The sequence below is a fragment of the Stegostoma tigrinum genome, chromosome 26 (genome assembly GCF_030684315.1).
Source record: "Stegostoma tigrinum isolate sSteTig4 chromosome 26, sSteTig4.hap1, whole genome shotgun sequence".
Taxonomy (NCBI): Eukaryota; Metazoa; Chordata; class Chondrichthyes; order Orectolobiformes; family Stegostomatidae; genus Stegostoma; species Stegostoma tigrinum.
In genome coordinates, this window is record NC_081379.1 from 6,524,235 (window position 1) to 6,550,307 (window position 26,073).

A 26,073-nucleotide genomic window follows, 5' to 3' on the forward strand; every position below is an offset into this window, starting at 1 on the left:
TCAGCGACGCCCAGTTTGAGTTCCGCCAGGGCTGCTCGGCTCCTGACCTCATTAGAGCCCTGGCTCAAACATGGATAAAAGAGCTAAATTCCAGAGTGAGGGGAGAGTGACAGTCTTTGACATCAAGGCTACATTCGACCGAATGTGGCATCAAGGAGCCCCAGAAAAGCTGAAATCAGTGGGATTCAGCTAACTGTTTTCTGGTTGGAGTTGGACCTGCATGTAGGAAGTCAGTCACATCAGTTCCAGAGCATCTCTGCCGGAGTTCCTCAGGGTAGTGCCCTAGGCTCAACCATCATCAACTACTTCATCAATGACCTTCTCTCCATTATTAGGTCAGAATATTCATCAATGATTGCACAATGTTCAGCACCATTTGCAACACCTCAGATACTGAAGCAGTCCATATTCAAATACAGCAAGATCTGGACATTATCCAGGTTTGGACTGCCAAGTGGAAGCAACATTCTCATAACACAAATGCCAGGCAATGATTGTCTCTGAAGCTCCAACTATCAACATCCATGGGGGTAACCATTGACGAGAAACTCAACCGGACTCACCACTTAAACAAACTGGCTACAAGCTAGGAGTACTGTGGAAGTAACCTAACTCCCCAGACCTGTCCAAGGCACCCACTCCTTCCACCACTGATTCTCAGTAGCAGCAAGTATGTACTATCCACAAGATGTGCTACAGAAATTCAACAAAGGTCCTGAGGCAGCACCTTCTAAACCCATGACCACTTCCACCTTGAAGGACAAGGGCAGCAGATACATGGGACCATCACCACTTGTGAGTTCCCCATTCACCATCCTGACTTGGAAAGATGTCACAGAGTCTTTACTGATGATGGGTCAAGAACCTGGAATTCCTTCCTCTAAGGGCATTGTGGGTCAACTTACAGCATTTGGCCTGCAGCAGTTCAAGAGGGCAGCTCACCTCCACCTTCAAAGGCGACTAGGGATGGGCAATAAATGCTGGCCAGCCAGCAATGCTCGCGTCCCAAGAGTAAATTTAAAAAGAAAGCTCCTTGAATCTGAATGGTGACTTTATGACTCTATGATTGACCTTCAGATCAAGCTTAAAGTTCAGTTTTAGTTTCAAAAATTCTTGAATGGGAGAAGGATTGAGAGGAATATTCTTGGATTCGGTTACATGCAATAGAAGCTCAGGACTTTTAAATTGAGGATATTGATGATAGCTAGGAAATAAAGAAACCCATAATTTGGAGAGCGCAGGGATTGGTTGGGAAAGGAGGGTTGTCAAAGTAATCTCAGGAATAGAATAGCAGGAATGTGAATGTGAAATATACAAAATACTAACATGTAGTGGTTTGAATCTCTATCTAATGAACTGCAAAATACAGTTTCCAATTTCTTTTAGTATGCGTCAAAGCCTAATTTTTGTATTCTTTCACAGATATGAGTGTCACTGACTAGCGTATTTATTGTCCATCCATAATTACACCTTAGAAAGGTGTTGTGAGCTAGGTTCTTGAACTGTTGCAGACCATGGGGACAGGTAGCAATGATGCAATTAAGAAGAGAGTTCCAGAAAATTTGACACAGAAATGAATGGCAATATAGTTTCAAGTCAGTATGATATGTAACTTGGAAAACTTGCAGCTGGAGATATTTTCATGCATGTTCTGCCCTGGTTCTTCTAGGTCGTAACACACTTTAAAATACTGTATTTACTTACAGTTTCTTGGATTTCTTGTATCCAGCTCTTTGGCGTTTCTATCTGAAAGGCTCTGCAGATACAATCAAGTGGCATGTCATTGATCTAAGATAGCTGCTGATTCTTGTTTCTGTTCTTTTGTGGGGTATAGTAAGACCATAACACATAGGAGTGGAAGTAAGGCCATTCGGCCCATCATGCCCACTCCGCCATTTAAATCATGGCTGATGGGCATTTCAACACCACTTCCCTGCGCTCTCCCCGTAGCCCTTGATTCCTTTTGAGATCAAGAATTTGTTGATCTCTGCTTTGAAGGCATCCAACGTCCCGGCCTCCACTGCACTCTGCGGCAATGAATTCCACAAGCCCACCACTTTCTGGCTGAAGAAATGTCGTCTCATTTCAGTTTTAAATTTACCCCCTCTAATTTTAAGGCTGTACCCACGGGTCCTAGTCTCCCCACCTAACGGAAACAACTTCCTAGCGTCCACCCCTTCTAAACCATACATTATCTTGTAAGTTTCTATTAGATCTCCCCTCAACCTTCTAAACTCTAATGAGTACAATTCCAGGATCCTTAGCCGTTCATCATACGCTAAACCTACCATTCCAGGGATCATCCGTGTGAATCTCCGCTGGACAGACTCCAGGGCCAGTATGTCCTTCCTGAGGTGTGGGGCCCAAAACTGGACACAAAATTGTAGACACAAATTCAGTGCTTCTCCTCAGCAGCTTTGAAATTAGGAGCTTTGCCAATGGGAGATTGTGGGTGTGAGTTTGCAACTTATTACTCTGATAATGCCTCACATAATTCTGGTGCACTATCACTGACTGTTATGCTTTGTCTTGAAGTGTTTGTACTGAATTTTGGTGAGCATACACCAGAATAGAGCATAAATTGGCTCTTGGAAATCTTTCTTAACATTGTATTCAGCTATTGCACATGTTGCAATCAACGCTCTGTTCATTTACAGCAGATTTTCTGTCAACAAATATTACCCGAGCTTTGTTTGCAGAGGTAGATGAATTATTGATAAGCTTTTATAGAGTACAGAAGTTAGGAAGTTATGTTGTGGTTGTACAGGACGTTGGTGAAGCCGCACTTGGAATATTGTGTTCAGTTTTGGTCACCTTCCTATAGGAAGGATGTTATTAAACTAGAAAGAGTGCAGAAGAAATTTGCAAGGATGCTGCCAGGACTCAAGAGACTGAGTAATAGGGAGAGGTTTTTTACCTAGGACTTTTTTTCTTTAGAGCATAGGAGACTGAGGGGGTATCTTATAGAAGTGTGTTAGATCATGAGAGCTATGTATAGGGTAAATGCACTCAGTCTTTTACCCAGGGTTGGGGAATCGAGGATGATAGGGCATCAATTTAAGGTAAGTTTAATGAGAACTTGAGGGGCAAAATTTTTACATAGTGGGTGGTATGCATATGGAAGGCATTGAGGTGGGTACATTAACAGCATTTAAAAGGCATTTGGGCAAATACATGGATAGGAAAGGTTTAGAAGAATATGGGCCAAATGCAAGGAAATGGCGTTGGTGTGGACAGACATTTTGGCTGGCATGGACCAGTTTGGGCCAAAGGGCCTGTCTCTGTGCTGTAGGACTCTGTGACTCTTTCCATTCACCATAAGGTTATAAAACTCAATTAGTTCACTTTTTTTCTTCCAACAGTTCAGCCAATGGACTAATACACATTTGGAACTTAACGACCCACAGAGCAGATAAAGTGTTGGAAAGTCACAAGAAACAGTCTGTTTTATGGATTCATACTCTGCAAGGGAGGAATTGTCTCATCAGGTAGGTTTTATTGGAAACTGATCCTTCTCAGTGAAAGACAGGTGTACAAATGTAGAAACCAGCTTTCTGGGATGGTTGAAACTCTTGACAACAAGAAGCTGTGCCTCCTCTAAGGCAGAGTGAGTTTGATCAAGGTTGGCTCAAAATAACACTCGCTCATCCAGTGCATTTGAGGTGGACTAAGCTTCTGTTGCTACTGTAACTGAGATAAGCTAACTCCGCAAAGTGTGGAATCAAATTTGGGATTTACCTGGTATAATGAATAAACTCACTGAGTTATCAAATGACCAGTCACAACACTTAGAGATGATGACATAGTGGTTATTTCATTGGGCTTGTTAACGAGAGGCATAGGCTAATGCTTTGGAGATGTGAGTTCAAACCCAACCTCAACAGCTGGTTAAATTAGCCTGGAATGTAAAGCTAGTTGTACTGATAGTGATTGTGACTGTGCAAGCTGTTAACAATTGTTGCGAAAGCCCATATGGTTCATCAGTGTCCTTTAGGGATATTATCCTTATAAGATCTGGCCTACCTGTGACTCCAGACCAACAGCAATATATTTGACTCTTAACCTTATGAATGGCCAAGCAAGTCATTCTGTTCAAGGGCAACTTGGAATGGGAAACACATGCTGATCTTGTTAGTAATGCTTGAATCCCAGGGAGACTTTTTAAAAGATTAACAGGAGAAAAGACATTAATTTGATAAGAGAGCTAAATTAGGTAAGTGAGAGATAAATAGGTTTTAACATGTTATTGTGTTTCTCCCTTTTAAATATTCAGTGAAAATCTCTAAATCTAACAAAGTTTTACTTTTGCAGTATAAACTAAATGACATAAGGATGTTACCTTTCTCGGATATCTGTTATACACTGTCTTTCATAGACCCAAGTAGTTTTGTGATTTATATAAATGTTAACTGATCTCCTGTAAAAGCATAAGCATTGTTATTCAATTTAATTGATCGAGGATGGAAAATTTGCAATGATATTTCTGCTCCATTTCATTGTCAAATCCTGCCTGAACTCTGTGTACTTGTATTGGAGAAAGCGTACATGCGTTAAGGGATAGAATTAGGTTCAGTTGTATTGAGCAAGTACTTTGATCTGACTGCCTTGACTCCTTTATTCTCCTCTGCTTAGCTCTGGCACACTGATCAACCTCCTGGTTGACTACCATTCTCTATGCTATTCTTACTGTCCAGCACAAAGCTTTTGGATCTTTTAGTATTTTTCCCTCATCCTTGTGGTTGAAATGTTCAGAAATACTTGAGAACTACCATGACTGAAATCAGAAGCTTGCACAGAGTAAGGAATTGCAGATACAGGTCTTGGTGCCATCTGACTTTGCATTGTGTCACAGTACCCTTGAGAGTGGGTGTACAGTAAAACTTATGTTGTGGTTCTTGATTTAATATACAGTGGGGTTTAAGTTTACATGTGGAAATGTTCTCTTGGAACACTCAATCATTGGCATCCATGGAATCAAACATAACTTGAATTATTGGTTTTGGAGAGAAGAGACAAATATTATTCCAAACCATAGGATACTTTTATGACTGAGTTGTTTAAAAGAAAAATCTCAAATGTTTAAACCAATCTCACTTAATTATTTTCTGATGAGGGGTCCAGGCCTGAAACGTCAGCTTTCCTGCTCCTAAGATGCTGCTTGGCCTGCTGTGTTCATCCAGCTCTACACTTTGTTATCACTTAATTGCTATAGTATTAAAGTCACTGCAAACACGGAAAGCTTAATTATGAATGTGTGCTCTCGAAGGAGTGCAGCGAAGGTTTACTAGGCTGATTCCAGGGATGGTGGGATTAACGTATGAGGATAGATTGACTAGGTTAGGATTGTTTTTGCTGGAGTTCAGATGAGTGAGGGGAGATCTCTTAAAGACTTATAAAATTGTAACAGGACTGGACTGGGTGGATGCAGGGAGGATGTTGCCGATGATGGGTGTGTCCGGAACCGGGGTCACAGTCTCTGGATTCGGGTAGACCATTTTAGGATGGAGATGAGGAGACATTTCTTCACTCAAAGAGTAGTAAGCCAGTGGAATTTATTACCACAGGACGTAGTTGATGCCAAAGCATTGAATGTATTCAAGAGGCAGCTGGATATAGCACTTGTGGCAAATGGGATCAAAAGTTCTGAGGAGAAAGTGGGATTTGGCAGTTGAGTTGGACGATTGGCCATGATCATGTTGAATGCCAGAGCAGGCTTGAAGGGCCGAATGACCTCACCCCGCTCCTATCTTCTATATTTCTATGTGAAATGTAGCCATGATTTTACTTTGCTTTGATGTGTTCCATGTTTTCATTACAGTCAAGGTCGTGATGCAGCAGTCTCCACTTGGGACCTGTCAGAAGGGCGCATTGCAGTGACAGACTCCATTCCTTTGGATAGTTATGGGTTCTGCCAGTGCTCTGTAATGCAAGAAGGTGTTGGCCATTACCTTCTCGCTTCCCCAGGCGGCACCCCATCAGAGGTAATTATATAACTTACCATGTCCCTGTAATAATCAACGTACCCAAATGGGAATAAAAAGAAAGTTGCTGGAAAAGCTCAGCAGGTCTAGCAGCATCTGTGAAGGAAAAAACAGAGTTAACGTTTTGGGTCCAGTGAACTCAGTTCTGAGGAAGGGACACTGGAATGGAAACGTTAACTCTCCTTTTTCCTTCACAAATGCAGCCAGACCTGCTGAGCTTTTCCGGCAACTTTGTTTTTGTTCCTGATTTACAGCATCTGCAGTTCTTTCGGTTTTTACTCAGATGTGAGGTGCCCTCATTCATCGTCTGTTCTGATAGGCTCTCATGAATATTATGATTGAGTGCCCAGTACCGCTTTTTAACATTGTCTCAGCCTTGTTTACCAGCATACATGTGGGGCATGGAAAGAGTTGTTGTATCACACATATAAGCAGGAATATACTTGAATCAAGTGTTGTCAGCATTTGACAAGAGATAAGGACCAGTCATCAAAATGTTGAGTTTTGCTTGACAAAGGCCTTCAATATGAAACATGCATACAAAAAGTTAATGTTAACCATGGAATCTGAATCCATCATCCTTATGGCAACACAATTACCATTAGAATTAAATATTGTATTTTTGGAATGAAGGTAATTGGCTTTGTGTGCATATCTATTGTAACTAAATAGAGCACTTACATTGCAAGATTGTGTGGCAGCTTGAATAGAACAGTCAAAAAGTGATTAATTAAAGCATACAGTGAAAGTATTATTTCTGCAAGGTTGCATTATTGGGTTGCCAAACTGACAGCTTTTTATTTTAGATTACTACCTTTCTGATTGTTATGCTTTCAATAAACTCTTGTGATTTTTTTCATCCTGTTATTATACGTCAAGTATTATGTGTGCTAGCTTTGTCAGAGAACATTTCTGGTTCCCATTTCTTCTTTCTTTAAAACATTGCCTCCAGGTATCCCATTTACAGCATTTGGAACAGTACACAGAAGTAGTGTGATTGTTTACATTCAGAGAACAATGAATGTATTGAACCAGGCTAATCATTTGGATGGAGACAAACCATTTCTTAATTAGTAACAAAGTTATTTTTGCTGTGCAATAAAATAATGTAGACCAGCTATGTGCTTTCTTAATTATTGCCCATGGCTTTTAATGTAGGATGCAACAAAATTTAGGCCTGGCACAGTGCATAGTTGATGGTGTTTTTTTTTCCCTTTTACAACATAGGTGAAGATCGTAGCCTTACCTAAGAAGACGCCAGTCTGGATCCTAAAGCCGCCAGCCGAAGCTAAATTGGGCATGCCAATGTGTCTGAAATTGTGGCAGGTAACACATACCTAAATGTGCTGCGGAAACCTGAACACTGACTGACTCATTTTGCCTTCAGCATGTGATTCATGTTTTGATCAGGTGCTCTTTTTGTTTTCTGTTTAGCTTGTCTCCAATTCATCTAGAAAACTATAATTTTCCAGAGCACAGATGCACTTAGTAGACAGTTGAGCAGCAGGCACTGTTTATTTCATGTGTGTGTGTGGGGTGGGGGCTGGGTTGTTGGCTGCAATGTTTGGCATCTTGTCAATGTCACGAGCAGGAAATGATAATATTGGCTTTAGACTATTTTGGGATTAAGAAGGCACTCCTTCAAAAAAAGATACTTGATTACAAAAGCTACTGGTTATGTACCTTCTGTGATAACTTGAAATACACTTCAATGTTTCACTGAAAACTGAGAACATTTTTAGTCAGCTGTGGCCCTGGAATATTGGTATACTGGAGTCAAATAGTTATATTTCTGAAATTAGCACCTTGACTCAGCCATTGTTTTAATGCTTTTGGACATTGCTAAATATTCACATTGTGATAGTTACTGTAAATGCCTGCACCGTCTTTCTTTATGATTAAATCTTTGAAGCAACTATTGACAGGTAGCAGGAGGACAGAGAATTGGTACATATCTCATTAGGTTTTATTTCAAAGCAGTGTCCATTGGAGTTTGATGAAGTGTCACTGACCCTCCTGATGTGGCTTTGAAATTTTTTCCATTTATCCCAACTGCTTTTCATATTCTTTGGCTTGGTCTCAATGCTTCACACCTGTTATGTTGGATTTTCATTGGGCTTACTCCTGTTCTTATGTTCCATTCAGCCCCTATGCTTGTACCACTATTCAGTGAGATCATGACTGGACTGTGGCTTACCTCCATTTACCTGCCTATGGTCTTTATCCGTTTGTTTTGCTTATCCCTTTTGCTTAAATGTACATTAACAAATAATCCAGAACACTTTCCTTTGCCATGAGGATGCCAGCAACATTTGTCTAAAAAAATGTACACTTAGCAAGGAACTTACTTTTACTTAGTAATTTTGTTGGTGTACAAAACTTGGATGCACTTGGAGGCTGTTGGGGAGGTTTAAAAATTTTACTGCCAAGAATTTTGCAATTTTATTTGGAATACAAGCTAAAAAAATTCACCTTTTACCACAAATTAATGAATAACTGCAATGTGTAAATAATTTGTTTTATCAAGAGATTCTTGATTATGACCTGTGCACCGAAGAATTATAGAAGGGGATACTGGTCATGTGTGAAATTAAGGGTCAAAAGCCAAACAAAAAGTAGTAACGTAAATAGCTCAGAATGGCAGAGTTGAGGAAGAAATGAAATACGTCAGAAGAAATGTTAAAGATAGGAATGGGGAAGTTAAAGGGTAAGAAGAAAATGGGTGAGAAACTGAAAGGAAGAAGAGAAAAAAATTGGTTTTCAGAACTGTTAAGAATCTGGATCTATAAATATACATATGAGAAAATCAATCCTCGTAATACAGCCCTATCAAGAATGGAGGACTAATGCTTACCCACAACGAAAACTTGAATTAACTAGGACATAGCAAAAGGAATAGGCCACCCAGCACCTTAAGCCTGTTCCAACACTGAAAATTCTGGAACACATCTCTGGATAAGATTTTATTCTTTATTGAGACATTTTCTTTAGCAACACTGGGAGAACTGTAAGTTTTTTTAAAAAGTTGTTTAGTTGCCATCAAAAAGACTTGCATTAAATCTGATTTTTGGTCTGCAGTAGCAATCTGAGTTTCTCACAGCCTATTACATGCTACATTACTATTCCTTTCTCTGTCTTTCTGACTAGCCTCCTTCTGGTTCTCGGCCTTTGTTACTGGTTGGATATGAGGATGGGTCTTTGATCCTCTGGGACCTATCAGAAAAGAAAATTTTGAGCCGTCTTGCCTGCCACAGTGAACCAGTCATGTGTCTTGACTTTGACCCTGAGAAGGCCAAGGGTATCTCTGGCTCCTCCGAGAAACTTCTCAGCTCCTGGGGAATTGACAACCAACAGAATCTTAAGGTTAGTAACAATGACCTGTGCGTCATTTATTCAGTGTTACACCAACATTCTGATATGCTTGAAAAACATTTAGTCATGAAAGGGAGTTGTTGCAGAGTCCAAGCTGATTAATCACTTAACAGTTACAATATTTGGGTGCAGAGTGTGTTATCTGTATTGTCATCTCATCAGGCATTGAAGTTAATGATTTTTGTTTATGGTACACCTTTTTGAAGTTACTATTTTAAGTTATTGCAATATTAAATGTTTGTTTTAGGTTTGGAAAATTAATCGTTTATAAATCTTTGTTGTTCACTTTTTGTCTCTATTGCCAAAATATATGTACACAATTTGCATAGTAGGCTCCATCTGCTAAAGGTTCAAAAGAACGCTAGAGTTGTGAATTACCTCCTGCAAGCATTTTGTATTTTGGCCTGAGTTTATCTGCACACTCTGTTATTAGGTCTGCCTAGAAAACAAAGCAAGCTGGCAATCATTAAACAAATAACGTATTTAAAATCTGCTTCACTATTCTTTGCAATTGAAAACCATTTGATTGTCATGATATTCATGTTTATTGTTAAATATTATCAACTCTGATTTTTCAGTGTCTCATTTCTGAAGATTTGAGTGTGTGCATTCATACTGCGAATTATTTTATTTCCAAGATTTTAAGTGTTCTGGCTGTACCTGTACTGTGTGTTCATGTTGTACTTAAATGAACAATAGTTTAAAAATTAGAGTCACAGCCATATTTATTATTGTAGTTGAATTAATTATTTCATATGAAACTTAATTTTTTTAAATTTTAGTCATTATTCAAGTGTATTGTGTGTATCAGAAGAACATTAGAAATAGAAACGTAACTGCATCATATGTCCCCTGAAGCCTAGTCCAGTAGAAGCATAGGAAATAGGAGCAGGAGTAGGCCCTTCAAGCCTGCTTCTCCATTCAGTATGATCATGGCTGATCATCCAATTCAATACCTTGTTTCTGCTTTCGCCCCATATGTGTTGATCCCTTTTTAACCCCAAGCGCTATATCTAACTCCTCTTGAAAACATTCAATGTTTTGGCCTGAACTGTGTTTTGAGGCAGAGGATTCCACAGGCTTGCCACTCTCTGGGTGAAGACATTTTCTGTACATCTCCATATGATTATGGCTGGCCTTAACTGCACTTTTATGTCTGCACACTGTATCCCTTGATTCTTTGAGAGATCAAACATTTTGTCTCTTTTCAACAACAAAACATCTACAATCCTTTGGGGGCACAGAATCCAAAGATTCACAACACACTAGGTAAAGAAATTTCTCCTCCTCTCGGTCCTAAATGATCAATCCCCTATCCTGATATTGTGCCCATTTTCTATATTTCCCATAGAGAGGAAATAACCTCAACATCTGGACTGTTGAATCCCCTGAATGCTTGTTTGAATTAGACCACCTCAAATTCTTTCAAACTGTAGAAAGTATAAGCCCAGTTTACTGAGCCTCTGGTCATAGGATAAATCTTCTCATTCTAGGAACCAGTTGTGAGATTTTGTTTGTACGATCTCTTTAATTAACTAATGCATTTGATAAGGTACCTCATAGCAGGCTGGTAGGGAAGGTTGAGTCTCACAGGATCCGGGGTGAGCTGGCTAGATGGATACAAAAGTAGCTTGGTCATAGAAGACAAAGAGTAGCAGTGGAGGGTGCTTTTCGGAATGAAGATCATAACTAGTGGTGCTCTGCAGGGATCAGTGCAGGGACCTTTGTTGTTTGTAATATACAAATGATCTGGAGGAAAATGTAGGTGATCCAATTAGTAAGTTTGTGGATGATACCAAAATTGGCAGAGTTGCACATATTGAGGAGGATTGTCAAAGGATGCAGTAGGATATTGATGGATTGCAGATTTGGGCAGAGTAATGGCAGATGGAGTTTCATCTGGACAAATGCAAGGTGATGCACTTTGGAAGATCAAATCCAGGTGCAATTTATATGATAAATGGGAGAACTCTTAGCAGCATTGATACATACAGGGATCTGGGCATAAAGGTCCACAGATCCGTGAAGGTGGCAACATGGGTGGACAAGATGGTCAAGAAGGCATACAGCACACTTGCCTTCATTGACCAGGGCATCAAATATAGAAGTTGGCAACATACATTACAACTGTATTAAAATTTTAGTTAGGCCACATTTGAAATGTTGCATGCAGTTGTGGTTGCTGCACTACCAGAAGGACATGGATGCTTTGGAAAAGCTGCAGAGAAGGTTTCCCAGAATGTTGCGTGGTCTGGAGGATTTTAGTAATGAGGAGAGGTTGGATAAACTCAGATTGTTTTCACTGGAAAGACAGGCTGAGGGGTGATCCAATGGAGGTTTACAAAATTGAGAGGCATAGATCGGGTAAATAGTTGGAGGCTTTTTCCCGGGATGGAAAGGTCAACTAAGAGCAGGCACTGGTTCAAGGTGAAAGGGGGAAAGTTTAGGGAAAAAATCCAGGGCACGTTTTTCACACAGCAGGAGGTGGATGCCTGGAACACACTGCTACTGGTGGTGGAAGCAGGCACATTAGCAACATTTAAGGCGTATCTTGATAGACACATGAACAGGAGGTGAACAAAGGGATAGATACTGCGTATGGGCAGCAGGTAGTGGATCTAAATAAGGACCAGGAATTGGTGCAGGCTCTTTGGGCTGAGAAGACTGTTCCTTTGCTGCATTGTATCTCTAAGGCAGATATACCCTTTCTTAGATGTGGAGACTAAAACTGCACTCACATCAAGATTTGCAAAGATACTGAAATTTCCAGCTATTGAAATTAAAATTTTATTTTAAAATCTAGCATAAAAGTAGTTTAAAGAATTAAAGGTGAAACAAAATGGAAATCTTTTGTAGAAAGTAGATATTGAATATTTTACAAAACATGTAATTATTATTTCCAACCTTATTGTTAGTTGCAGAACACTGTGACATTGGTGAATGCTGGAATAGCTGATACATGCATTCGCCAAGACAAGAAGATATTAGCCACTGCAGGTTGGGATCATCGGATCCGTATCTTTGGCTGGAAGAAGCTAAAACCCCTGGCAGTTCTGCCCTACCACACAGCCAGTGTACACTGTGTGACATTCTCAGACCATGTTGTTCCAAGTGAAAGATTAATGGCTGCAGGATCTAAAGACCAACGCATAAGTTTGTGGTCTTTCTACAATGAGCCGTGAAAGAGTTAATTTTATATGGAAGTTTCAGTAATATTCTGACTAAACTGAAGATTGAGCAGTATTGCTTGATTGATGATGGATGATGTGAGTCAGCTTGTGTGCATTTTGTACTGAAATTTTATTGTGGTTGTAATCTTATTATTTTCTTCATGGGCTGTCTCTTATTGAATTGATATTTAAAGAAAATAAAACAAAGAGCCTATGTTTATATAGCAGCTTTCATATTTTCATGACATCCTGGAAACGTTTACTTTTAAATTAAAATTGCTGTTGGTTGGTAAGTACAGCAGCTAATTTCTGGGCAGCAATTTTCCACAGATAGCAATGAGATGAGTAATCCTTTGGAGTGAAAAGGAGGGATAAATGTTTGTTACAACATCATAAGAACTGCCGGCAATACATTGAGTGGTGCCATGAGTTATTATTTCTGGTTTTAATTAAAAAATAAAATTTCTGCAACATATTAGCTATTTGCAACTCATTGCTACAACTCTAAATTCCACGGTAACTTGTTGGTATGAGGTAAATTTTAAGGATTAATTTAACCTTAAGACCTCATGAGACTTCATTGTGTTTAACACAGTACTTTCCGTGAATGGGAGGCAAAAACACTTGATTTTGTTTTCCAACATTAAACCCATGCTAATCTAAATGTCTGTTTTAATTTAATTTTTAACATATATTCGCAACACCTCTTCATGTAACTCTTTGCTTACTCCTTTTTCTTCAGCAGCAAGGAAATAGACAATGAAGTCATGTAAGCCAAGCCAATCATGTTGGGCTGTGGTTACTATCGTTGATTTGTCTGTGATTGGTGTCTTCAGAAATTGTACATGGGCCATGATTTTAATTAGTCTTTTACCAACATTTACTTTAAAAAAAGGTGTAAATTTTGCTTTTAACGTTACTCATTTCCAATTATTTCTCAGACCTGACCATTAAGGTAGCTTATTAATGTTTGTAAACCATTTATTTTTCTAATTGTTTGGCATCTGAATTAGTTCCCACCCTTTTATTATTCTAACTGATTTGGCAGAAGTTGTTTCCGGATCAGACTTTTCCTGTCCAATGCAAAATTTGGTTTTTGCCTGCATTTTTCCGGTAATTCTTTGATTTCTTGCTGGTGTTCCAATCCATTTCCCTAAAGGTACACAGAAGGGTAAAACACACTTACAAAATTTTAAAAATAATAAAATCTTATTTTGATCCAGTGCTGTACTGGAAGCATGAGAATTGTCAAAGAATTAGAAAGATACCCAAAGCTTGACCCTCTACCATCCTAACTCTCAATGTAGCATCTAGTAGTTTACCCGAAGTTTATGTTATCACAGAATTTTACAGCATAGAAGAAAGCAGGTTGTGGACATCGTACTAGTGGGGACTCTTTTGAAAGAACTATCTCGTTGGTACTAGTCCTCTGCTATTTGTGTTTCCTTTTTACGTACTGCCCTTTTGAATGTCACTATTTATTTGCTTCAACTGACCCCTCAGGTATGACATTCCAGATCACAATAAGTCACTTGTTATAAATTCTCATCCACTCCCCTGTAATTTTTGCCACTTCTAGCAAATCTATTTCTACTCTTTACTGCCCCTCCTGTCATCATTTTGATTATGTCAGTCAAATCTCCACTGTGCGGAAAGTATATGACTGGGTTGTGGACACTATGTAATCGGATTGACTCAAACTTTACGTTCATTCAAAATGAACAAATTCTTTTAAAAAGCACTATAATAAATTTTCATCAATGAAAGAAATTTATTTTCTAGCTTTGCTTCAAATAACTTTGGAATCAAATAATGTATGGAGTACAAACACCAGTTAAGTATAGTTGAAATGAAATAAAAGCAAGGTAGTGCGGATGCTGAAAATCTGAAATAAAAATAGGAAGTGCTGGAGAAATTCATCAGATTTGGCAACATCTGCTTCTATTGTGTTTCTCTCACCATGGATGCTGACAGACCTGCTGAGTTTCTCCAGCTCTTTTGGTTTTATTATTAGAATATTGGCCTGTTCCTGTGTTGTAAATTCTGTGTAAAAGCTCTCGTACATCTTACAATATCTCAAAGTGCTATTTCACAAATAAAAGAAACAAATTCATCCTAGTCCTTTTGTAATTCTGTTTATAGTGTGTTCCAGTTACATTTTTGTCTTCTTGCTCTAAATTTTAATTTATTTTTAAAAGAAATTGATTAGCCAAAAATGTCACCATCATTATCTTCTGCAGCCAAAACTTTTCAAAGACCTGGAATTAGCAAAATGGACTGAGAGGCTCCCTTCTGAGCTTTGAGTTTCTGATGTTGTGCCAACTTGCCCAACTCCTTTATCACAGGCTGGCATTTCGTGCTTTACTATTTTTCCTAAAGCTTAGAATGAGCCTTGTAGTACTTGTTTGACTAGCGAGTTTTGAGAAGATTTGTAGCTCAGGTTGAGTTTCTGGATGTGAGTTTGCTCGCTGAGCTGGAAGGTTAGTTTTCAGACGTTTCATCACCATTCTAGGTAACATCATCAATGAAGCTCTAGTGAAGCGCTGGTGTGATGTCCTGCTTTCTATTTATCTGTTTAGGTTTCCTTGGGTTGGTGATGTCATTTCCTGCGTTGGTGATATCATTTCCTGTTCTTTTTTTTCAGAGGATGGTAGATTGATTTGGAGCCAATGTGTTTGTTGATGGAGTTCCAGTTGGAATGCCATGCTTCTAGGAATTCTCGTGCGTGTCTCTGTTTGGCTTGTCCTAAGATGGATGTGTTGTCCCAATCAAAGTGGTCTTCTTCCTCAGCTGTATGTAAGAATACTAGTGATAGTGGGTCATGCCTTTTTGTGGCTAGTTGAAGTTCATGTATCCTGGTGGCCAGCTTTCTGCCTGTTTGTCCAATGTAGTGTTTGTCACAGTTCTTGCAAGGTATTTTGTAGATGACGTTCGTTAAAAGTACCTTGCAAGAACTGTGACAAACACGACATTGGACAAACTGGCAGAAAGCTAGCCACCAGGATACATGAACATCAACCAGCCACAAAAAGACATGACCCACTATCACTCGTATCCTTACATACAGATGAGGAAGAAGACCACTTTGATTGGGACAACGCATCCATCCTAGGACAAGCCAAACAGAGACACGCACGAGAATTCCTAGAAGCATGGCGTTCCAACCGGAACTCCATCAACAAACACATTGATTTGGAGCCAATCTACCAACCTCTGAGAAAAAGAACAGGAAATGATATCACCAACGCAGGAAATGACATCACCCACCCAAGGAAACCTAAACAGATAAATAGAAAGCGGGACAGAACACCAGCGCTTTGTCGGAGGCTCACTGATGATGTTACCTAGAATGGTGATGAAACATCTGAAAACTAACCTTCCAGCTCAGCGAGCAAACTCACATCCACTTGTTTGACTATTTGTCTATTAGTTCATTGTTGCTTTTGTTTTGTATCTTAGTGACACACACGTGCATGATTTGAATTTGTTTTTGTATTTGTATGTAGATCTATGATATTAATATGACTTTTGCACACACACTTGAAACTTTCTTATATGAAAGCATAATACTGTGGATCTGGAAATCTGAAACAAAGAATGTGGGAGAAACTCAGCAGGTCTGGCAGCATCTGTGGAGAGAGAAAAGCAGAATACAAGCTCAAGGAACAACACTTCATTTTTCAGCTTAGGCACTTTACAGCCTCAAGATCTCAATTCTGAAATTCATCTGGTCTCCATTTTTCTTACATTCTTCCCTCCTTATTTGTGTCTTATTTACTTGCTAGGACATTTCAGCGGTATTGCTCTTGTTTTGGAGACACACATAGAGCAGACCAAGTAATGATGACATATTTCCTTCTCCTGAAGTTTGTAATGAACTGGATATGTTTTCATAATGAACAATTATAGTTTCATGGTCACCTTTACTGAGCCTAGCTTTCAAATCCATTTTGTTTTAAAAAGCTATTACTGTTATTCAGGGTGATAATCTCAGTGATTTCAAATGGGCAGTAAGGCATTTGATAAGGTTCCCCATGGCAGGCTCATTCATAAAGTCAGGAGGTATGGGATACAAGGTGATTTGGCTGTCTAGATTCAGAATTGGTTGGCTGACAGGAGGCAGAGAGTGGTTGTAGATGGTAAGTATTCTGCCTGGAGGTCAGTGCTGAGTGGTGTCCCTTGGGCCTCTGCTGTTTGTAGTTTTTATAAATGACTTGGATGCGGAGGTTGCAGGGTGGGTTAGTATGTTTGCTGATGACACAAAGGTTGGAGGTGCCGTTGATAGTATCGAGGGCTATTGCAGGCTTCAGCGAGACATTGACAGAATGCAGAGCTGGGCTGAGAAATGGCAAATGGAGTTCAACCTGGATAAATGTGAAGTGATACATTTTGGAAGGTTGAACTTAAATGCTGAATATAGGGTTACAGGCAGGATTCTCGGCAGTGTGGAGGAACAGCGGGATCTTGGTGTTCAGGTGCATAGCTCCCTCAAAGTTGCCATCCAGGTGGATAAGATTGTTAAGAAAGCTTATGGTGTTTTGGCTTTCATTAACAGGGGGATTGAGTTTAAGAACCGCGAGGTTACGCTGCAGCTCTATAAAACCCTGGTGAGACCACACTTGGAATATTATGTCCAGTTCTGGTCGCCCTATTATAGGAAAGATGTGGAGGCTTTGGAGAGGGTACAAAGGAGGTTTACCAGGATGCTGCCTGGATTGGAGGGCTTGTCTTACAAGGAGAGGTTGACTGAGCTCAGACTTTTCTCTCTGGAGAGAAGGAGGAAGAGAGGTGACCTGATCGAGGTGTACAAGGTAATGAGAGGCATAGATGGAGTCGATAGCCAGAGACCTTTCCCCAGGGCAGGATTGACTGCCACGAGGGGTCATAGTTTTAAAGTGTTAGGAGGAAGGTATAGAGGAGACGTCAGAGTGAGGTTCTTCACCCAGAGAGTTGTGAGTGCATGGAATAGTTTACCAGTCGAAGTCGTGGAAGTGGAGTCATTAGTGACATTTAAGCAACTGCTGGACATGCACATGGACAGCAGTAAATCGAGTGGAATGTAGGTTAGGTTATTTTACTTTTGGATTAGGATTATTCCACGGCACAACATCGTGGGCCGAAGGGCCTGTACTGTGCTATACTTTTCTATGTTCTATCTTCTATGTTTTAACTAAACAGTACAATTTCTATTGAGAGAACGGTATTGCATTAAAATCACTAAAAGAGATGAGCTATTCATCTCCTTTGTTTTGGACCTGCCTAGGCTGCATTTCTATATAATACAGAATCACCATCATGAGACTTGAATGTAGAATAATGACATTGATTGGGCCCAGAAGAAAAAGAATTGATCTATTGTAAGGAAATTTACTCTGTTTCTTAATTTTCTGTGGTTCCATCATCAGTACCTGGACTTTTATAGAGGATTTCATGATTTATGTTCGGTTCCACAACATTTGATTATGACATATCCAAAGAATTGTGACAGAAGAAAGAGACCATTCACCTATCCTCGCTGCACAGGCCCTTGAAATAAGCAGATAGGCAGCCATCAGTTCTAGAGTAATTCACCTCTGGATAAGTCCCAAGGCAAGAGTATGTTGGAATATTTCCCGATTGCCTGATGGGGTGCAGCTCCGACAAACTCAACAGCAGACAAGTCAAAGCAGCCTGTCTGGCTGGCACCCCATCCACCACCTCAACATTCACACCCTTTACTCCTGGCACTGTGAGAGTAGTGCGCTGCATTTCCAAGATGTGCTGCTGCCATTCTCCCGGTAAGCCTGCACATTGTTATTTAGAAAAGGAACAGTCAAGAGTGGAATCCAGTCTGCAAACTGAAGATAGGAGGCAGTTGATTAACCATTTCATGTCCAAGTCATTTGAGCATTTGTCCGGACGGAATGTGGAGCAGGGCTTGGTCTAATTGACATTCCCCCTTATCGTCCTCTTCTAAAAGCCTCGATTGAACCAGCCTTCCAACACACTTTCATTCAGTACATTCCAGATCCTAAGTACTCACCTGATATTGGTGTGAAAACGCAGCTAGGTTTTTCCTAAAAGATGACATTACTCAGAAAGGGTTGGAAATGAAGGTTTCCCAGTGAAGGACAGAACAATTGAACGAGGCACACTTACAGTATGATACATTTCTAAGGGATTGGGCGCTTGCTGTATGAGCCGCCGTTTGGAATACCTGTCTGACAGATTGTGCCCCTGACTGAGTGATTGATCGTCAGTAACATGGCTTGTTTTACACACCTGTATTTGTATGAAGCGGTTACCTAGCAACCGTAGCACAACAAGTCAAGAGAGGAATCCAGTCTGCAAAATGAAAATAGGAGCCATCAGCCAGTTGATTAACCATTTCATGTCCAAGTCATTTGAGCATTTGTCCGGACAGAATCTGGAGCAGGGCTTGGTCTAATTGACATTCCCCCTTATCATCCAAGCCACAGGCTGGACGGTGAAAATTGCGATCATCCTGTTTATTAAAAGGGCTCAGCAGGGAATGAGTCACTGGTACAGACGGTTCCTCTAATTCTTTCCGAATATTTTTTTTGCGAAAGACATCTCCTGTGTTAAATTCTGATGCCTGCGTTAGCAATCTTCCTTTTTTAGGTCAGTGCTGGTATAATAGCTCAAGCTGGTCTTAAAATTCGCCTTCGAGACCCTCCAAGTGAATATTCTTAAAAGTTCACCGCCTCCTCTCACCTGAACCATCTATTTTCATGGTAAGTTTGTCTCAGTAAAGACTGGCACTGTTCAAATCTGTATATTCAGTTCAGCAAACTGAACTGTCACTAGTTTCTGAGATAACAAGGTGTACAGCTGGGATGAACACAGCAGGCCAAGCAGCATCAGAGGAGCAGGAAAGCTAACGTTTTGGGCCTAGATTCTTGGGTTGCAAAATGGACAAATGGAATCATTCTCCAGAATATTTGAACGGATGCTTTTAGGTGAGTCAGTGCTTTTTTTTAGAAAAGTCATTACTGACTTGAGATCTCCATCCTAACTCACTCCACTCAGTAAGCCTCATCCCCCCCGTAATCTCCCCAAATCCTCCCACTCTCACCAAATCCTGCCCCCACTCACCAAACCACTACCCCACTCACTTCAACCTATCTCACGCTCCCAAACCCCCTTCCAATCCACCCAATCCTCCTCCCCATTCTCACCAAACCTCCACCCCGCCCATCAATCCCCTTCCCACTCTCACCAACTGCTTGCCCTCCCCAATCCCATTCCCATTCTCACCAAACCCAATCCCCGCTTTCATCAAACTCTCTCCCCAATCCCCTCCCCACTCTTGCAAACCTCTCTCCAATCTCACCAACTCTCCCCCTTCCCAATCCTCTCCCCAGCATCAGGGGATTTATAAAAAGAACCAGGGCAAAAAGCTATATCTGACAACACGTATTTCTTGAAATAGCTAGGCAACTTGAATTTCTGTTTCTAAATTAAAGTCTTGCATTTATGTACAACAACTACTTGTGTTGATTTGATGCTTTTTAGAATAATAAAATGTCCAAAGATACTTTGAGTCAGACTTGTCTATTTAAACAAATTACGACACTGAACTATCTAAGGAAATGTTTGATCAAATGACCAAAAGATTGGCCAAAGAGGTCAATTTTAAAATCAAAGCAATCTGAAGAGGAGATAACAAGGTGTAGAGCTGGCTGAACACAGCAGGCCAAGCAGCATCCGAGGAGCAGGAAAGCTGACGTTTCGGGTCTGGACCCTTCTTCAGAAATGGGATTCCAGGCCTGAAACATCAGCTTTCCTGCTCCTCTAATGCTGCTTGGCTGCTGTGTTCATACAGCTCTACACCTTGTTATCTCAGATTCCTCAGCATCACCAGTTCCTATTATCTCTCAATCTAAAGAGGAGCCAGTGTAGGTTAGTGACCACAGGGCTACTAAGTTAAAGAGCAGTGGTGTAAGTAGGACACAGGCAGCAGAGCTTTGGTTAACCTCAGATTCATAGGGACTAGAATGTGGGAGTCTGACAGAACTGCAGTGCAGTAGTCAAAACTAGAGATAACAAAGGAATGGATGAGCTTTTCAACTGGAAAGTGGTTTTGGGTACTATTAGGCAGATATAGCAATAGCTATGAATGTTGGGTAAGAAGCATAACCTGGGATTAAATAAAAGATTAAGGATTGTGAATGTTCATTTGCCCAGGAGAGGGATGGAATTGTGACAAAGGAACAAAATTTGTACACCATAAGACCATTTGGCCGATTTGAGTCTGTGCCATCATTTGATCATGGCTGACATGTTTCTCAATCCCATTCTCCCGCCTTCGCCTTGTAATCATTGCCAATCAAGAACCTGTCTTAAATACACTCAATGACTTGGCCTTCACAGCCCTTTGAAGCAATGAGTTCCACAGATCAACCACCCTCTGGCTGAAGAAATTCCTCCTCATCTCAGTTCTAAATGGCCATCACTTCACTCTGAGTAGACTGTGCATACTTGGGTTCCAGACTGTCCTACTAGTGGAAGCATTTTTTCCACATCCACTGTATCCAGGCTCTTAGTATTCTCTAACTTTTAATCAGATATCCCTTCATCTTTCTACACTCCATTGAGTAAACACCCAGAGTCCTTAACTGCTTCTCATACAACAAACCCTTCATCCCAGGATCATTCACATAAACCTCTTCTGGACCCCCTTCTACACCAGCAATTCATTCCTCAGATAAAGGGCCCACAACTGCTCACAATATTCCAAATGTACTCTAACCAAAGCCTTATACACCCTCAGCAATACATCTGTGCTGTTGTATTCTAGCCCTTTTGAAATGAATGCTGACATTGCATTTGACTTCCTAACTGCCACATGAACCTATGTTTTAATATGAAGAGAATCCGGATGTGAATTCGGACTCCAAGTCTGTTTGAGTTTCAGATTTCTGAAGCTTTTCCTGACTTAGGAAATGGTCTGTGCCTACATTCATCTTACCTAAGTGCACAACCTGACTCTTCTCCACATTGTATTGCATCTGCCACTTACTTGCCCACTTTGCTAGCCTGTTCAAGTTCTTCTGCAGCCACCCTGCTTCCTTAATATTACTTGGCCCTCCACCTATCATTGTGTCATCTGCAAACTTAGCAACAGTGCTCTCGGTTCCTTTGTCCAGATCGTCAATGTTGTGAACAGTCGTGGTCCTAGCACAGGCCCCTGTGGAACTCTATTAGTCACCAGCTGCCATTCCTGAAAAAGGCCCCTTTATTCCTTCTGCCAGTCAGCCAATCCTCTGTCCATACCTGTACCTTGCCTCTAACACCATGGGTAGTTATCTTATTTAGCAGCTTCCTGTGCGGCAAAGCCTTTTGGAAATCCAGTGGGTCACATCCACTGGCTTTCCTTTGTCTAAGTTGTTCATTACCTCCTCAAAGAATTCTAAAGCATTTGTCAGGCATGGCTTCCCTTGATGATGTCATGCTGACTCAGCCCTGTTTTACCACATTCTTCCTAGTATTCTGCAATTTCCTTCTTAATAATGGGCTCTCAAATTTTGCTAATGACAGGTCAGCTAACCTGCTTACAGTTTCCTGTCTTTGGCCTCCTTACCTTGCTAAACAAGGGTATTACATCAGTCATTTTCTGGTCTTCTGGGATCCTCTCTGAGTCCAGTGATACCTGAAAAATCACCATTCATACCTCTACAACTCCACAGCTATCTGCTTCAGAAATTTAGGGCGTAGTCTATCTGGTCTGGGCGGTTTATTCATCTTTTGGACCTTTCAGCTTTCCCAGCACCTTAGTGATGGCCACTACACTCACCTCTGCCCCCGACTCTCTTGAAGCCCTAGTATGTTACTGTTATCTTCCACTGTGAAAACTGATGCAAAGTACCTGTTCAGTTCATCCAACATTTCTTTGTTCTCCATTAGACCTTCTCCAGTTCAATTTTCCAGTGATCCCTACAGGCCCCAGGATAACATACCTCCTTGAGACCAAACAGTGAGATACTGTACCAACGCTCAAGACCATAAACCAAGCCAAAAGGTGACACTTTTTAATAATCCCTGGACAGACACTGAGACTCTCCAGCTGACTTCATTCTGTGCATAATGATGTGAAAACTATCACTGCCAGTTTTCTACCCGGTATGCTTTGGGATGACGTTAAAATTCACTGCATGCATGCCTGAACCACTGTGCATGCATGGAGCGATCTCTGCAGTCTTGGCAATGCATACACAATGTATTCCACTGGAAACAGTTTACATTCACCCACAGCAAATGCAAAACACAGACTCTGATTTGTCACTTTTTCAGGACCTCAAGTTGTTCTAAAGCATTTTAGGGCAAAATAAAAGCTTTTGAAGTGTGTTTAGAATGTATTCTCACTATTTAAAATAGAAATGTTGTCTTTCAGTGATTTATATCAAGTTATGTAAGTTCTCCAAGTGTAGGCATGTTTCATTAGACCTGCTTTAGTGGGATTGTATTTTGCACCTTGAATTTCATAATTCTGTTTGCACAGTCAGGAAAGGCTTATTCAGTAATATCAATGTTGAATACAGACTATTTTTATGCAGGTTTCCAGCAACTGAAGTGTTTGCTTTTTGTAGTTTGTGTCCATCTGAGCTAGTTTCTTTATTCCAGAGGGACTGCTACCCTATTCCCAAGAAACAGCATGGATAAGTTGCACTAAGATAGTTTATATCCAGAATTCTGCAATTTTCTGCAGTCTTAGATCCCAAATAAACATATATATTCAGCAAGATTTTTAATCACAATCAATCATGAAATTGTCAAGAAATTCACTTGAATCCAATTTGTAGTTGTGTATTAAATCATGAGTATATACGTAGTGTTATTTTGGCTCACTGCATAGCACTTGTTGCCTCAGAATCTGAAGATTGTGCATTCAAGTACTGTTCTCAACACAAGGACACATTTTGGCAAATGTCAACAGAGCAAGTGTGTTGGCATGCGATCCCTCAGATGATGTGTTTAACCAAGGATTTCTTTGTCCTCTTGCACTGTAAAAGGTCCCAAGGAAATCTTCCAAATAAAGCTTTGAGTTCTCCCAGATGAGATGGCTGACATTTATTTCTCAAGCACTATCATCAAAACCTGATCATTTTCACATTGCTCTTTATGGAACTTGCTGTGCATAAATTGACTGCTACATTTCACAAATAATGTGGAAAATACTTTATAAATGAAGGTGTTTATTTCGCAGTGTGGGTTGTACCTAATTGTGGAACATTTACTCTTGAAATTTCAGAGATGGCTGCGCAATATTTCAAATTAGTATTTAAACATTGCTTTAAGTTGAATATTGATGAGGTAGATGTGAAAGCAGAAATGGATTCTTTCAGACAGCACACAAGGGAAATTAAGTAGGAATGAAAACTTGAAGATGTCGAAATGCTCAGCAGGTCTGAGAGCATCTGTAGACAGAAACAAAGTTAATATCGCAGCTCAATGACCTTTAGGCACCCGAAGGGAATACTAATGAATGGCTAAGGGGAAAGGGCAGGGCAATGTGTTGAGCTAACTTACTCTTGCAGACACCTGGCACTGGCTGAAGTGGATGAAAGGCCCAGTAACAGCCGTAAGAAATAGGAGCAGAACAGGCCATTCAGCCGCTTGATCTTGCTCAGCAATTCAAAAGGATCATGGTTGATCCAGTGCTCCTCATGCCCACTTTCCTGTCCATTTCCAGTAAGCCTCCTAACTGTCTCAGTTTTAATATACTCAATGATTCTGTCCCCACAACTCTCTGTGGCAAGGAATTCCAAAACCTCAACACTCTGAATGAAGAAATTCTTCCTCATTTCAGTCTTAAATTTACACTCGTTTACTCTCTCTGATCCTAGACTCTCCCATTGGGCGGGGTGGGGGCAGGGAAATCCTCTCATTCTGTATTTTAAACATTCTGTGAATCTGTTCTGTGGAATGCAAACTGGTGAAGTTCTATTTGAACTGTCTGAGCAGCAACAGATTGTTCAATGGTTATGGTCATTCATTCCATTTCAACACACACTCCTGATAATTATATTCCTACACTCACCAACCTGTTTCGCTGTTCCTGCTACCCTGTTATCTGATACATTGTTCTGTACGTATCTACAAATGTCTCTGAATGGAGACTTACATATATTCTCATCGCCCTGTTCAGGGATATTATCACAGCTCTCTCGAGCTTGAACCGGGAATCTTGGTCCAGAGAGAGGGACGCTACCACCGCACACCCAGGGCCGTGAATGGAGATGTTATAATTCCCTCTCTGATTGCATGATCCTCTATGTTCTCAATGCCACCCGCCTACCTCTTCTTGCTTAAAATTGGACGTGGTAGTGTGAGCTATAAATCAGTAGAGGTTTGCAGAGCCGGGGATAGTAGCTGTTTCAAAAATCCAGAACAGGCACAAAGGGCAGAATGGCCTCATTCTGTATCGCACGATTTTACTCCTGAAGGGAATCCAGCTCAGCCTCCGGCTGGGAAGAAGGATGCTGAAGTTTTGCATTAAAGTCTTCAGTCTAGTAATTACCCGTGACCAGAAAGCTGTGGATAAATCAGATGGAAAAATAGCCATCTGGCTTATTCAAAATATTTGTCTATCTGGTGAATACATTGTTTTTAAAAAAATCTATTTGCACGAAACACTTGGTGTAAATAAAGGAGAATATCAACAGTCTGTGCATAAAAATGTGACAGACAGCCAGTAACTAACAACCGTTCTGGTTTGACAGTAACCGGGACCGTGTTGCTGTTGGATTTACTGATAGTAGGGAGACGCTGCTGCCTCAGATCCCCCTGGAACTTGGCACGCAGAGAATCACTTTGAAGAGCAGCGACTGTCGTGTTCCTATGGGGTAGGCTAACAGTATTACTGGACTGATTCTTGTTTCAGCACCAACCTTGTTTCCCAGATGAATATTACTGGTATCCTTTGTTGTCCTGTTGATTTGCGTGCCTTCAGCCATATGTCTGTCCGTCTCCTCTTTCCCAGTTGCATCTGTTGTACAGTAATTGGCAACACACAGGAAAGGAAAGGAAATCAAAGGCGCGACTGATGGGCTACAAAGTACTATTTTTTTGTTGGAAATTAGGAGCGGGCCAGTCGTGGAAAAAATCATAAAAGTTACCCCGCTCTGCTGCTTCGACCTTGAGAGTCCCTGACAGCTTCCCATCCCTGAGTCCGGCCCAGTGCTATAGAACAGGCGTTTAATGGGGTTTCCGCCTATTCTGTGATAAATCGAATGCTTTTAATATTACCAACAGATGTGGGCAGAGATTTACGAAAACATAATGAGCGAGGAAGTGCTGAGAATCATTTGAGGTAAATTGGGAAGTCAATAAAGGGAAGCGAGGGTAGAAATGGTAATTCTTTGATAAAAACTTGAGCTATCGAGTCGAGGCCCAGGTGCATGTCAACAATGATTTATTATTGGAGTTCAATGATGATAGTGATGGACTGAGCATTTTGAGCTGTGTTTGCCCTTCTTGGTGAGAAACTGTTTACGTTTGGGAACCACTGCTGCCCTTATGTGTAAATGCAACCTGAAGCACTTGACCAG

General features: G+C 40.6%; 1 protein-coding gene across 6 annotated transcripts in view; it reads left to right on the forward strand.

The window, feature by feature from the left end:
• gnb1l (guanine nucleotide binding protein (G protein), beta polypeptide 1-like) overlaps positions 1-14,636 on the forward strand; it is a 34,321-nt gene extending 19,685 nt beyond the window's left edge. For all 6 annotated transcript variants that reach the window (XM_048556643.2, XM_048556644.2, XM_059654930.1 and 3 more), the window contains 5 exons: positions 3,363-3,488; positions 5,819-5,981; positions 7,209-7,307; positions 9,129-9,344; positions 12,269-14,636. In XM_048556643.2, coding sequence (XP_048412600.1) covers positions 3,363-3,488; positions 5,819-5,981; positions 7,209-7,307; positions 9,129-9,344; positions 12,269-12,535 — 871 coding nt within the window. In that variant the 3' untranslated portion in view covers positions 12,536-14,636. The remainder of the gene's footprint in view (positions 1-3,362; positions 3,489-5,818; positions 5,982-7,208; positions 7,308-9,128; positions 9,345-12,268) is intronic.
• Positions 14,637-26,073: the final 11,437 nt, after the last annotated feature.